At 52.6% G+C, this 12,898-nt stretch overlaps 1 protein-coding gene across 1 annotated transcript in view; it reads left to right on the top strand.

Annotated features, from left to right (window-relative positions):
- Nucleotides 1–12,679, top strand: part of NRTN (neurturin) — a 36,743-nt gene extending 24,064 nt beyond the window's left edge. Inside the window, exons 2-3 of the mRNA XM_088147281.1 lie at nt 6,982–7,234; nt 11,112–12,679. Of these exons, the coding sequence (XP_088003407.1) occupies nt 7,009–7,234; nt 11,112–11,560 (675 nt within the window). The 5' untranslated portion in view covers nt 6,982–7,008 and the 3' untranslated portion in view covers nt 11,561–12,679. The remainder of the gene's footprint in view (nt 1–6,981; nt 7,235–11,111) is intronic.
- Nucleotides 12,680–12,898: the final 219 nt, after the last annotated feature.

Here is a 12,898-nt window from a genome sequence, read left to right as displayed (position 1 = left end):
CAGAGCTTCCAACCTCTCCACGCCCATCCCCACCACCTCTGTGTGTTCTGTGTCAGGCTGGCTGAGATGCACAGAGAGCAGAGAACCCCCCTTGGGGGGTTTGACATCTCAGGTGAACGGCTGGAAGCTAAAGCAAGGTGGACTGCATGAAATTCCCAGCTGCTCCAATGCTCTTGTCTGGCTAGAGTCTGTCTCCAAGTTAGCCTGGCACCATGGAGGCCTTAAGAAAGTCTGGAGTCTTGTAGCATCAGGACTGAGGCCTCTGTGGTTTGTGCCCCAGGATGGAATAATGTGAGATAGACTATCCTTGTTCATGGAGGCCCAGTCTGCTTTCATCCCCTGCTTCACTGGACAAGCTTGATTTGATCAGTCGAAATGCAGGGCCTCCGTCTCCGGCCATCCAGCAAGGGTGCAAACGCCCAGCAATGCGTGGATTTCTCCTGCTCCGTGCCCTGGCCTTGCGATCCCTTGAGGCCGGTTGCAATGCGGGGAGCCATCGCCGAGTCTTGAGGAAGGTGAAGGAGGCCATTCTTTAAGCCCACGTGCCGCCACACGTGAAGCTCTGGCAGAGAAATGCTGCCTGGGCCTTTCAGCCGTGGCAGGCGGAAGTCAGCATGGGTGGCTAGAACTGAATGCCCCCCCCCATTCTCCTTCCGGCGCTGGCTTTTGAAGGTCTTTCCAAGGACAACAGCATTGGGGAGTGAGGCTCGTGGGGATGGGGTGGTGTCCTTGCCCTTATGTAGTGTCAGCCCTTTGAGGTAGGCCAGGTCAGGAAACAGACCCCACGAGAAATGTGAGAACTTTGTATTGTTGGTGGAGGCGATAACTGAGGATCTGGAAAGCCGGACAGCGTTTGCCCTCCGTCCCTCCCTTGTGCACCAAAGAGCGTCAAGGCGGGGCAGTCCTGAGCTTCTCTCGCACGCTTGCCTGTCTTCCCGGGCTAAGCCCAGGTGCTGCTCACGAGCGCCGCGTGCCTCCTCCGGGGTCATCTCCGTCCTCCTCGAGATTCGGTGACGGGTGGGGCTCCCTTCCCACCTTTCGCCGCCCCTGTTCCACTCAAGGGGCGCCCAGAGGCGAAACTCCCCTGAAGTGGGGGGCTCCTGTCCTACTGGGGGGCAAGTCTTGCGTTCAGGAAGGCGTTTGGGAATTTGCCTGTTCCCTGGAAGAATGCAGAGATTGTCCACCCAATTTCTCTGCCCAAAAATCGGGTGGAGAATCTCAAAAGGCTATTTGTAGTCAAGTCTCCTAAAAAAAACAGCCGGGGGGGAATTTCCTCCCAGCCCCAGACAGGGAGATGGCTGATGTTTGCCAGCTGAGGTACCTTTCTGCCCAAATGATGGCCGGCTCCGCCTAATCCAGCGTTCCTCAAACTTGGCAACCTTGAGACGTGTGGACTTCCACTCCCGGAATTCGAATTCTGGGAGTGGAAGTCCACACGTCTTAGAGTTGCCAAGTCTGAGAAACGCTGGTCGAATCCCTTAGCTGGGGGGTGGGGGGTGAGTGCTGAAGACCCCAAATGGGGCGACTGATGCAGGAAGAGGAGGAGGAGGAGGAACATGCTTGGGGCCGGGGGGGCGTCTGCAGGGTATGGTCAAGATGGCAGCTGTGATAGTGCGACCGAAGCTCCGCCTGCTTTTTATGTGTGTTGCACATAAGAAATAGGAAGGGCCTCGATAGCGCCATTGTGCCTGCCATCTTGACTTTCTTGACCATGCCTCGGGGACACCCCTGGTCCTCAGGAAGGGTCTGTCATGCAGGCAAGACAAGAACCGAGGGGGAAGGGAGGAGGATTTCGGAGAAGCCTTAGGAGAAGCGTCCCCTCTTACTGGCTGGGCGGGAGGTCTCCTGTGCCGGAGGCCTTGAAGCAGAGACCGGGGAGGGGGCCGGGGTGGAAGAGGTCCTCGGCCTTGCAGTAGGCATCCTCCCGTCCTGAGGTTCTGCAACCGAAGCTGCCGCCCTCCCCAACCGATGCGCTCCCCATTTGCGAGAGCCCCCCAGCCTCGCCTCTTTGCCCCTCTGCCTGAACCTCTCAAGGCGGTCTCTTCACCCCGGGGCTTCGCGGGCGATGAGGGAGACGTGGCTCCCTCCGGATCGCTGGTCCCCCGCGGGTCATTCAGAATCTGCCCCCCAGAACTTGCACCCTTTATTTTGGGCCCCCCCGCCCGGAGGAAGAGAAAACTGGTGGGGTGAGGGGTTGTTCCCCCCCCCCCAGCATCTTACAGGTTTTTTAGGGCCAAATTATAGGAGGTTTTTAGGCCATTTTTAATATGTTTTTTTAACTATTTATAGATTATGTCCACGTCTGGAGAGTCCTGTGTTTTTTCTTCTTTTTATTATTGTGAGCCGCCCAGAGTCACCCATTGGGGGAGATGGGCAGCATAGAAATTTGAAAATAAAATTTTAAAAAAAACCGGTCCCGGCCATCTCAGAGTCGCAGGGTCGGAAGGGGCCCTTGAGGCCACGCAGCCCAGCCCCTGCTGTAAGCAGGAGTCCAAATTCAGGCGTCGGCAAGGGGTGCCTGCCGCGCCTCTGCTTGAGGACCCCCCTGTCCCTGGGCCGCGGGTTGCATCCCGACCTCCTTCCTCGGTTAGCACGGGGATCTCCTAACCTTCATTTGGCGCCTGCCTTCCTGGGACTCGACCGTGCACCTCGGAGGAGGACGACCCCGATCCGGCCAGTCTCCTCGGGCTGCCCCAGCTTCCCCCCGCCTCTTCTCAAGGCTAAATATGAATGAGTGTGAGCTCATGAATTCTTGGCGACTGGAGCACATCAAAGCGCTTCCTTAAATGAGCCCTAGGACAGGAAAAAATATGTCACTGCATATTAAAATCGAAAAACCATTTTCCCTAAAGTAGCAGATCGGGGTAGAAATGAAACAGAACGCTCCTTTTTAAAAATAAAGAGGACGGCGACGAGGAGCTGAAACAAAGGCCTTTCCAAGCGCTTAAGCTTGCGAACGAGATCCTCTCCCCCATCTTTGCACTGACCCTGCAAGGTAGGCCAGCTGGATCCCTCCGGCTCAGGGCAGGGCGTTCGCCAAGGCCTCCAACGGCAGGGGCGGAAGAGGCGCGTCCCGTTTCTCTACTGCGGGTCTCTTCCTCCCCAGAGCAGGAGCTGAGCCCGCTGACCGTTCGCGGCTGCTCTCTTTGCAGCGGGAGAACCTCCGTGTGTGTGTGTGTGAGAGAGAGAGAGAGAGATTTATTGATTGAATTTTATTTTGCACGGCTGCCTGTCTCATCAAGTGTCTCTGGGTGGCGGATGAAATTTTTTAAAAATAAAACCAATTAAAGTAACGCAATCCCTGTCCGCCCTGGCTTTCTGGCTTGGACCCCGGCTGGAGTTGGGGGACAGCGGCTCAGCTGGCATGGCTGCCCTTCCCTTCCCGGGCCTGATCCTGCTTTCGCTTTCTTTGAGAAGATGCTGGGAACAGGCCTGGCCCAGCCCTGGGGCTCGCCTCACCTCGACCAAACTGGGCAGCAGTCCTCGGCCTCCGGATCTGTTCTCCCAAGCCCAAATGCGGGGAGCCCCGACTTGGCTTGCCCCTCTGTCCCGATCCCCACGGGCCTCTGGGGGAGTTTGCAGGTGGGAAAGGAAGGCAAGAGTCGTGGGGCCCCCGGGGCCTCAGGCTGGCTGCTCGGCTTCGGTCCATCTGCGGCGCCACGTGGCTCTCCGTGCATTCGATGCAATCCTTGGGGCAGGGTCCGCTTCTCTCCCGTTCGGCAGGGCTGCGGGAAAAAAGCACCCACTTTAAACTCGCCTTGCCGTTTTCTCGATCAGCCGACTTCAGGGCCCATGATCCCCAGCCAGACGTCCTCATCTATTCGGTGCTTCGGCTGGGCCTTCAGGACCCTTGATCGGCAGGGTGCAGCTCTCCCTCGGCGTCCTTCGTGGCCTGCCCCAAACTTTGATCCTCGTGGGCTTGGAACGAGCGAGCCACTAGCACCAGATCCGACCTTTTGGAGCCGGGGGACATATTTGGAACCCGAGGGCATGCGGTGGGCGCTCTCGTGGAAGGGAGCCATCAACCCAAAGCCCCAGTTTATCCCAAAATTCCCCTATCCTCTTTTGAAGTAATAGATGCCACTCTCTGATCCTTGTAGAGCAGTCTCAACCTTGCCCCTTTAAGGCAGGTGGAGTTCAACTCCCAGAATTCCCCAGCCAGCATTGCTGGCTGGGGAATTCTGGGAGTTGAACTCCACCTGCCTTAAAGGGGCCAAGGTTGAGAAACCCGTTGTAAAGCAAAAAGTCCAGCCCAGCCAGGATTTCACACCCTTGTTGTAAATAAAACTACCAAAAAGGCGTCCTGCCACCAGGATACACACAGCTGGTACAATCTCTGTTTCGCTGGGTTTTACGGTTGTGAGTCTGGGCTGCTACACCTTGGTGTAAAAAGAGACCGGAGCCCCTCAGGGCAACCCCCCTCCCCAGGATTTGGATTGTGTTATGCCCCCATGGCATTATTTGGGCAGAGGGGCGATGCGGAGAATCGAAAGTCCAGAACGTTTCCTAGAACTCTCGTTCCCCCTTCAGAAATGTGCAGAACCGTCGAGGGGTGAGGTGTTGGGAAGAGCCCGTTCCTACCGAGGGCCAAACAGAGGCTCATTCCAAGGGACCGAATGCAGCTGCTTAAGCCGACCTCGAGTTTTGAGGGCGCTTCAGGGGGTCCTTGAGGTCCCGCTGACTGACCCCCATCTCCAGAGATGGAGCTGTTGAAAGCTAAAGGGGCCCCAAAGAACCGGTTTCTGGGGACCCCTGGGATGGGGGCCACGGTGCTTCAAGGCCAGCCAAGGGGAGAGTGGCCGACTCCGTTTAGGCCGTGCCGAGCGAAGGCCGTTTTTCCAGCCGTCCTCGGAGAGGGGAGAGGTGGACGCAGGACCTCCTGCGGAAGGCACAGCGGGACCCACCGAGAGCAGCTCTGCACGAAAAGCCTGTGTGGGCCGAGGCTTGTTTCCTCTGCCCCCCACCGCCCCCAGGGCTGTTTTCTACCCTTCTGTTGTAAAGGATGAAAAGGATGGTGTTTTTTTGCTTTGGGGGCGTTTTGGGCAGGGGGGGCAGACGAGCCACCATGCCGGCTGCGTGCCAGGGTGCACGACTGGGGGCGCCCAGAGCAGAGCGTAGTTTTGGCTCTCGGCTTCCCAAGTTCGCTTCCTGGGGCATCTCAGGTGGACTGATGTTCTTTGCGCACGGCCAAGGGAGACGAGCTCTGCCAGGGCAGAGCTGCAAAATGAATCTCAGGATATGCCGCAGCGTTTGCCAGAAGCCCAGAGGGAGCTCGTGATGCACCAGGGAGAATGGTTCCTGGACTGAAACTGCTCAGACAGGGGCGTGGGGTTTTGCTTTTAATTTATCATTAAGACGGCCCCCGTCTCTTCCCTCACGATGACAGAGCCCAGCTTTCATTTCCGTACAACTGTTTCAGACTTTCCCAGGCAGCCCATGTTACACCAGAATTAATACTCCCCTGAATTTTATGCTCGAGTTTGAAATGGGAAAAAATGCATCTACCGGGGAAATTCAGAACTGCCTATATGGTGGGAAAAGTGCATATTTGGTGGGAAGAGTCGGTACAAGGAAGCTATAAAATTCTGTGAATAAGAATGATGATAATAATCTGTTGAATTCATATGCTGCCCGACTCCCGGCGACTCTGAGCAGTGCAGAAACATGTATAACTTTTCCTGCAGACCTTAACAACACATGATATTAAGGAAAATCACTTACAAAACAGGGAAATATTAACAGTGCATACAAAAAGATGTACGTCAGGATAGGTTGATACAAAATTCATCAGTCAGGGTGGGAAAATATTATATGATAGAAGGCTGAACTTCTTTTAAACGGTATTTTTAGGCCCCTACCCCTCCCCGACCAAGGGTCATGGCACTCACATTATAGAAGCCAAGAACCAGGTCAGGGAGACCTTAAAATCAAACTGAATTACTTGATACAAAAATGGAGTGAAGGATGTCTTGATAGCTATGTCTGTGATAATATATTTTATTTATTTATCAACTAAATGTCACAATCACACACCCTCAATACTGTCCTGAGAATCCCCCAAAATAGTAGCATACAGAACCGTCACAGAAAGCCACGCATAAAAACCAAGTAAAATAATTATATTATTGCAGGAATTAAATAATACGCCAGCTCAGATACAACATTTGCAGGACCCCTTGTCTTTCCTGGGCGAGAGGCCATCGTTCCATTTGGACAGAACGGACCTCTCAATCAGTCGCGTTAACAAATGAATGCATTCCAAAATTTGGGGTAATTCCCAATGAAGGCCATCATCCAATTCGTATTGATAAGCCAATAGAGGTACAGCTGGCTGGGGAATTCTGGGAGTGGAAGTCCATCCATCTTCAAGTTGCCCAGGTTGAGAAACATGGCAGTGGAGGATTTTCAGGTTTAGTCTGTACAAGGTCGGAGGTCAGCATACATAAAAGCCAAGTCGTTTAATATTTTTTCTTGTATTTGCATTTATCGGAATGTGCAGAAGCGTCTGCAGGGGCAAGTCAAAAACGTCAAGATGGCAACTGCAACTGGGTGGTTGAAGTCCCATCCTTTTTGCAGGTGTCGTGACTTTTTTGATCCCCCCTTCCTCACACACACACACACACACACACACACGTATAACCCTGGCAAAAGTCTTTCCTGGGTAGCTTTCAGCAGTTAGATGGGATGGAGCGCGTCGGTGTTGCTAAAGGCAGAATCCAAACTTCAGAGGCGCGCAGCCCAGGAAAACGGGCTCTCCCTCGAAGGCTGGAAGCAAGCAGGGGGTGGTGTTGGGCACAGGTGGGGCCGCTTTCTGCAGGCGAGGCTGGCGGGCTCACTCCCAGGCTCTTGGTGAGTTGGCATTCGGCTGAGGGGGGAGAGGAAGGCGAGCCCGGGTGCAGCGCCCCCCCCTTGGGTTTCCAGGCGTGGCATCCTCCGGGCCGGGCGGTGGAATTAAGCCTGTTGCTTTTGACTCTCTTCCAGATTTCCAATGCCCTGAGCTGGTCTAAGATGAAGGTATGGAAGCTCGCAGCCATAGGCACCATGGTCTTTGGCTCCATGCTCTCGGTTTTGGTTTGTAGAGACCTGCTCAGCCGGGGCCTCAGATCCGCTGCCTTCCCTTTGTCGCTGTTCTCCAGAACTGCCGCCACCACCGCCGCCGCCTCTCCCTCGCTGGCCCAGGGGCCAAGAAGACGTCCGCGGGAGCTGGGACGCCGCAGGTCGCTGATCTCCCAGTGTAAGCCATTTGCATCCGTTCCCCCTTCTTCCTCTGGCGCGCAGGAATGGGGGACGTCTCCTCTGCAGGGTTTCTTCCCGCTCCGAGGGGCTGCGGGGGGCCCGACCTCAAGCTGATCTTCCACTCTTGGTTGCCGGTTGTGCCCAGGCTACTGCCCTGGCTCAGACCGTCGGCCAGCATCAGCCTTTCCCGGCCTCCGGATCCCGCTAACGGCACGGGTGCACACATGAACGCCGCTACCCACGTCCCTACCTGCCAAGACGTCTCTGATGCTCCTAGATCTTCTCTGTAGAACCCCCACGTTTTAAAACACTTGAGTTGACCAAACCTTTTGAGATTTAGCGTGCCAAACGTTCATGCGATTTTGACCTTCTCACACCAACGCTGGCCATCATTGCACAAGGGCGCGCTACCTGCTACAACTGTGTGATCACCGCAAGTCTACAAGGGTTAGCAGTTCCCTGAAATTCCAGCTGATTTTCTAAAGATCCCTCCTAAAGCCGGGCATTTCAGAAGCGGCTTCTCTCAGAAGGAAACGGACTTCGAAAAAAGAGATAATCAGTTAATCTCACAAAGGTTGCTGTGAGGAAAGGCCCAAATCTAGTCCAATCAACTGCATTTTGCAGAAGGGTAATCCATATAACCCTTTACAATTAAATCCAGATCCTGCCTCCTGAGTCAGTGGGAACAAAGGATCAACTGGAATTGCGGCTGTTTGAGCAGAAAACAAAGGCTTCTCCTAAGCTGGGATACATTTGGCATTTTTCCGCTGATGTGGTAGGCTTTATTTGGATTTAATTGTATGCTTGCATATGAATGAGACTTGTATGAAAGGCAGCTGATTAGGTTGGATTTGTGTAGGTAATTAAATCAACCTTTTAAGGATTATGAAGCGCCTCTGAAATGCCAGTAAGTGCAGCAGAACAGACATTTCTTTAACACGCTTCCTGGACACGTATGGCTGGCCACTGTTGGGAACAGGACAGGATGTGTATCATGGGTAGAAAGGTTTTACTGATAGACATTACCCACATTAGCTGATTTCATGGGAACTTAGTCTGAGGGGATGTCTGCCTTTGAGTCAACAGATCCTGGCAAAGATCCTTCCTGTCCTGGATTTCACAGTCACAAATGTCTTCACGGCACCGGCTCTGCTGGCCTTTAAAATGGGATTAGTCAAAAGCTCATCTGTGCTTATTATGAATCCCCATATGTTGCAGCAGTCTATCTTAGGGGGTCATTTGCAGAATATCAGCAGAATTTATGGACCTCAAAGAGCAAAACCATTGCACAGATTCGGCCCTCTGTACCTCCTAGGGGAGAAATGGGATGAAGAGGACCTGGATGTTTGCATCTGTATTTTGGGCTCCTCCCCAAAATTGACTCCAGCAAATGACTGGCAAGAAATGGTCCGTGGATCTTGTTTTTTTCTCCCTGGACTGGGCCCGGAGAAAAAGCTCTCAGATTGTGAGGGAAGGTCTGACTCCCTTTATGACTTTGCTGGACTTACTTCAGGGGTGCTGCAGATGACTTGCAGGACGGATGAAGAAACAAATTCCATCCCCTGCAGAGCCTTGAGATGGTAAAAGGCATGTCAGGTGGCATGGGGTGGCATGAAGCCCAGGCAAAGAAAGGACTGTGGGGAGTTTGTGGCTGCAGCTCTGGGAATGAGCCTTAATGAAACCTGTGAGATCGATCTTGGAAGAATGTCCATAGAACAGGTCTGCAGGAGGCGGCGACAGCTTCCACGCTGGTCCTTCTCCTGGCACCAAAGTGGGGGCCAAGCCTCTCTTTTCTGGCACAAAAAGGCACCCAGGCCTGGCATGCGCAGGAGGGCTTGGGGGCCCTCCTGCCAAACTCTCGCCTCTCAGTGCAGACGTAGGAGGCCTGATGTTGGAGCAGACTGCTGGTGTTTCGCTTAAAGTGGGATTGGAGCCTCCTTGTGCAAATCCCTACAAAAACGCACGGAAATGGAATGTTTGGCTGTGTTTTAGCGTTCCACAATGATTTCAGCAGGACCTGCTCTGCACCAGAGAAGCGTTAATTGTCCAAAATGCAGTTGCTGCTCGGAAAGCAAATACGAGACGAAGTGGGGCACCAGGGCATGAGTGGGAGACACATCTCTTGCAATTGAGAACTGAGACATGCACATGTTTGCTGATCAACAGTTGTACGTGCTGCTTGCTGCTGTGTTCCTATTTGTGTTTTGAGTTCAGTTGTGCAAGCTAGCCCAAGTTTGATCCTCCATTCCTCTGCTCCCGTGCATTTGATGTAGCCCGTCTTGGCTGGGCTTGCAAGCTAAGCAGGATCGGGTCTGGATGGGGGAGTTTGAGGAAATCCCCGGGCTGAAGGCTAGACTGGGAAATGGGGGGGAAAAGTTGCCTGACGAATGTAACCAATCATTTCCATAGTGCCCTGAGACTGCATGAAGGAGTCCTCATTTAGCAATCACAACTGGGATCTGCAATTTGGTTGTTAGCAGTCGCTAAGTGAAACTTCACAATTTTTCAATCTGACTTCGGCTTTCCTTTGCTTTATAGACCTGCAAAAGTTGTCAATGTGAGGATGGGTTGCAAAGTTACTTTTTCATTACCATGGTAACTGCGAAGAGTCACTAAACAAGGCAGTCATTAAACGAGGATGCCCTGTACCAGAAATCGAGTTTATTTTGACCAAGGCCCAAACCATCAGTTAATTCAGCTCCTTGCCTGCCATTCTGGGGTGGTCTGATGATTCCTGCCAGTGTTGGACTAGAAGACCTCCAAGATCCCTTCCAACCCAACCATTCTTTGATTCTCCTGGGGCCAGGAGGAACTGAATTTGCCCCCTCCTTCCTATTCTCTCCTTGGTGCTTTGTCTGCACTCTAGTCCAGTGTCTCTCAGCCTGGCTGGCTAAGGAATTCTGGGAGTTGAAGTCCACACAGCTTGAGGCTGCCAAGGTTGAGAAACCCTGTTCTAGTCAATTTCACAGGGCCATCCTATCCCAGAATTCATTCTCATCAATTGCATACATTTTTAGTCAGTTTCAGAATCAGGAGAGAGAAATCCTTGGGTATGATGTTCCTAAATAGCTTCCCCTCACAGCATCCTACAAGTAAAACTTAAAGTATAGCACTCTTGAAAATCATCATACTTAGCAATACATGAGTGTCATGATCCAACACTGGAAAAAAGCTATCTTGTTAGGAATAGACACGTTTGCATCACATTTCTACAGGTAGTACTCACTTAACAACCACAATTGGGACTGGCAACTCCATCGCTAAGTGATGTCGTTAAGCGAGACATCATGTGACCATGACATACTTGTGACCTCACTTCCATTGTGGTCATTAAGCAAATCACCTGCGGTTGTTAAGCAAGACATCACATGACCACGACTTGCAATTATACTGCCAGCTTCTCCATTGACTCTGCTTGTTGGAAACCGGCTGTGTAGCGCACAAATGGTGATTGTGTGACTGCGGGATGCTGCAGTGGTTGTAAATATCTCAATCATGTGACTGTGGGGATGCTGTGACAGTTGCAAGTGCGAGAACCAGTCATAAAGTTACTTTTTCAGTGCCATTGTAACTTTGAACGGTCATTAAACAGGGCAGTCATTAAGCAAGGACTACCCGTAATGGCTACATGTACATGCATGCACTGCATGTTTACTGATACACGTGCCTGCTCCAAAGAACTGGTAAGCCTGCACACAGGTAAAGAACCTTGTCCCAGCTTTATAGATAATCACATCAAGGTTCTTTCGTTTCCTTCCTGGGGCCTATTGGGCCACTAATTAACGTTTCTAGGCGTCAGTGCACAGGGCCCTCTCTTTGGCATGTACAGTAGGTTTCTCTCCCACTGCTGACCCCTGTCCCTCTTTTAATTTCAGATAGCACTTTGTTTGAGAGCTACACGGAGGGGGAAATCCACCAACTGATCTCCACGCTGATAGAGCGCTACAGCCAATCCATGAACTCGGGAGGCCACGAGCTGCCTCTCTTTGCCAAAGCCGGCAACCGGATGAAGCGCGCTAAGACCCGCCATAAGCCCTGCTCCCTCAAGGAGCTGGAGGTGACCATCAGCGAGCTGGGCCTGGGCTACGATTCGGACGAGACGGTCCTCTTCCGCTACTGCAGCGGGACCTGTGATTCAGCTGTGCGGAACTACGACATCTCTCTGAAGAACGTCCGAAGCATGCGGAAGATCCGGAAGGAGAAAGTGCGAGCCCGTCCATGCTGTAGGCCCTTGTCCTACGATGACGACGTCTCGTTCTTGGACGCGGGTAATCGGTACTACACGGTAAACGAGGTCTCAGCCAAGGAATGTGGCTGCGTGTGACCGAGTGGCGGGAGGGCGAAATGCCAACGAGAAGGAAGAGAGTCTCCACCTCCCTCGGCTGCACCCAGGGGCTGCAAGCCAGGGTGCTCGTCCAAGGAGGAGCGCGATGGAGAGCAGACGAGAGAGGACCAGACGGCGACAACTGCTTTGAAAGTCTACCTCAGGGCTGGTGATGGAGGCACAGGGCCAAAGGAATCTTGGGCTGGGGAACCAGCTTCTCTGGCAGGATATGCCGAGCACCTGGGGGAGAAGGGTGGCTTGATTTTGGACCTTCCCCGAGGGCTTCCACCCCTCGGCCAGAGGGCACCGTGGCAGAAGGCCGTTCTTCTGAGTCTTGACCAAGATGCAACCCTATCTCCCCTGTTCTACAGAAGAGGGGGGCTTCCCAAGGCTGACGTTGCGTGGTTGGGAAAAAAACACGAGCGCCTCGCTTGTTCCAGGCGTTACGTGCCTGAGAAAGGGATCTCGCCTGTGATCTTCGACAGATTTTGTCTGCTGACATCTTGGAGCAACCACTGAGGGTCTGCGCGGGCGAAGCCTGGGAGGTCCTCCGTTAAGTGATTCCATTTGGGAACTGGAGCAGGGCCTCAATTCCTGTCAGGCAGGCCAAGATTTCTTATTTTAAGACTTGCAGAAAAAGAGGCTGACAGGTTGAGGAATTCTTCTCCTGCACCGTCAGACGATGATCCTAATGTGATGTTAATGTACAGGCACAGTTATCCACAGTGCGGTGTAAAAATAATATATATATATATATAATATATATATATATATAAGGAATGTAGACATAGGTCTAAACTATTGACAGATATGTACGAAACCTCATTCCTCAGCTGGCACTGCATCAACTTCTTAATGGGGTCTGTTTAAAGCAGGTTCTGTACTCTTTGGAGAGCTGAATTTAAGAGGTGAGGATCCGTGGGGCATTCTGAGGCTGAACACCTGTTCTGGATGCAGAAGGCCCTGGGTTCAATCTCTGAGGAATGCTGGGAAGGAGACACTCCTGCCAAATATCCTGCATTAGGCAAGACCAGGTTTAAGTGGGCTTAGTGTAAGGCAGCTGTTCTAAAGTTCCTATGGCACAGAGCAGTGTTTCTCAACCTTGACAACTTTAAGACGTGAGGACTTCAACTCCCAGAATTCCCCAGCCAGCTGTGCTGGCTGGGGAATTCTGGGAGTTGAAGTCCTCACGTCTTAAAGTTGTCAAGGTTGAGAAACACTGGCAGAGAGAGAGTCCTGAGGACCAGAATCTTAGCTTATTTTTAGGGGACAGGCCACAGTCAAGGGTTTCAGCATCCTGGAGGGTTTGGGTGGTTGGCAGAACCCTGCTCTCTGAGT

Source organism: Python bivittatus, unplaced genomic scaffold (assembly GCF_059951505.1).
Source record: "Python bivittatus isolate LINGU-HERP-01145 unplaced genomic scaffold, Pbiv_v1 ctg000500_np1212, whole genome shotgun sequence".
NCBI lineage: Eukaryota > Metazoa > Chordata > Lepidosauria > Squamata > Pythonidae > Python > Python bivittatus.
Note: the sequence above shows the minus strand (reverse complement) of the source record. Positions and strands in the feature narration are given on the sequence as shown.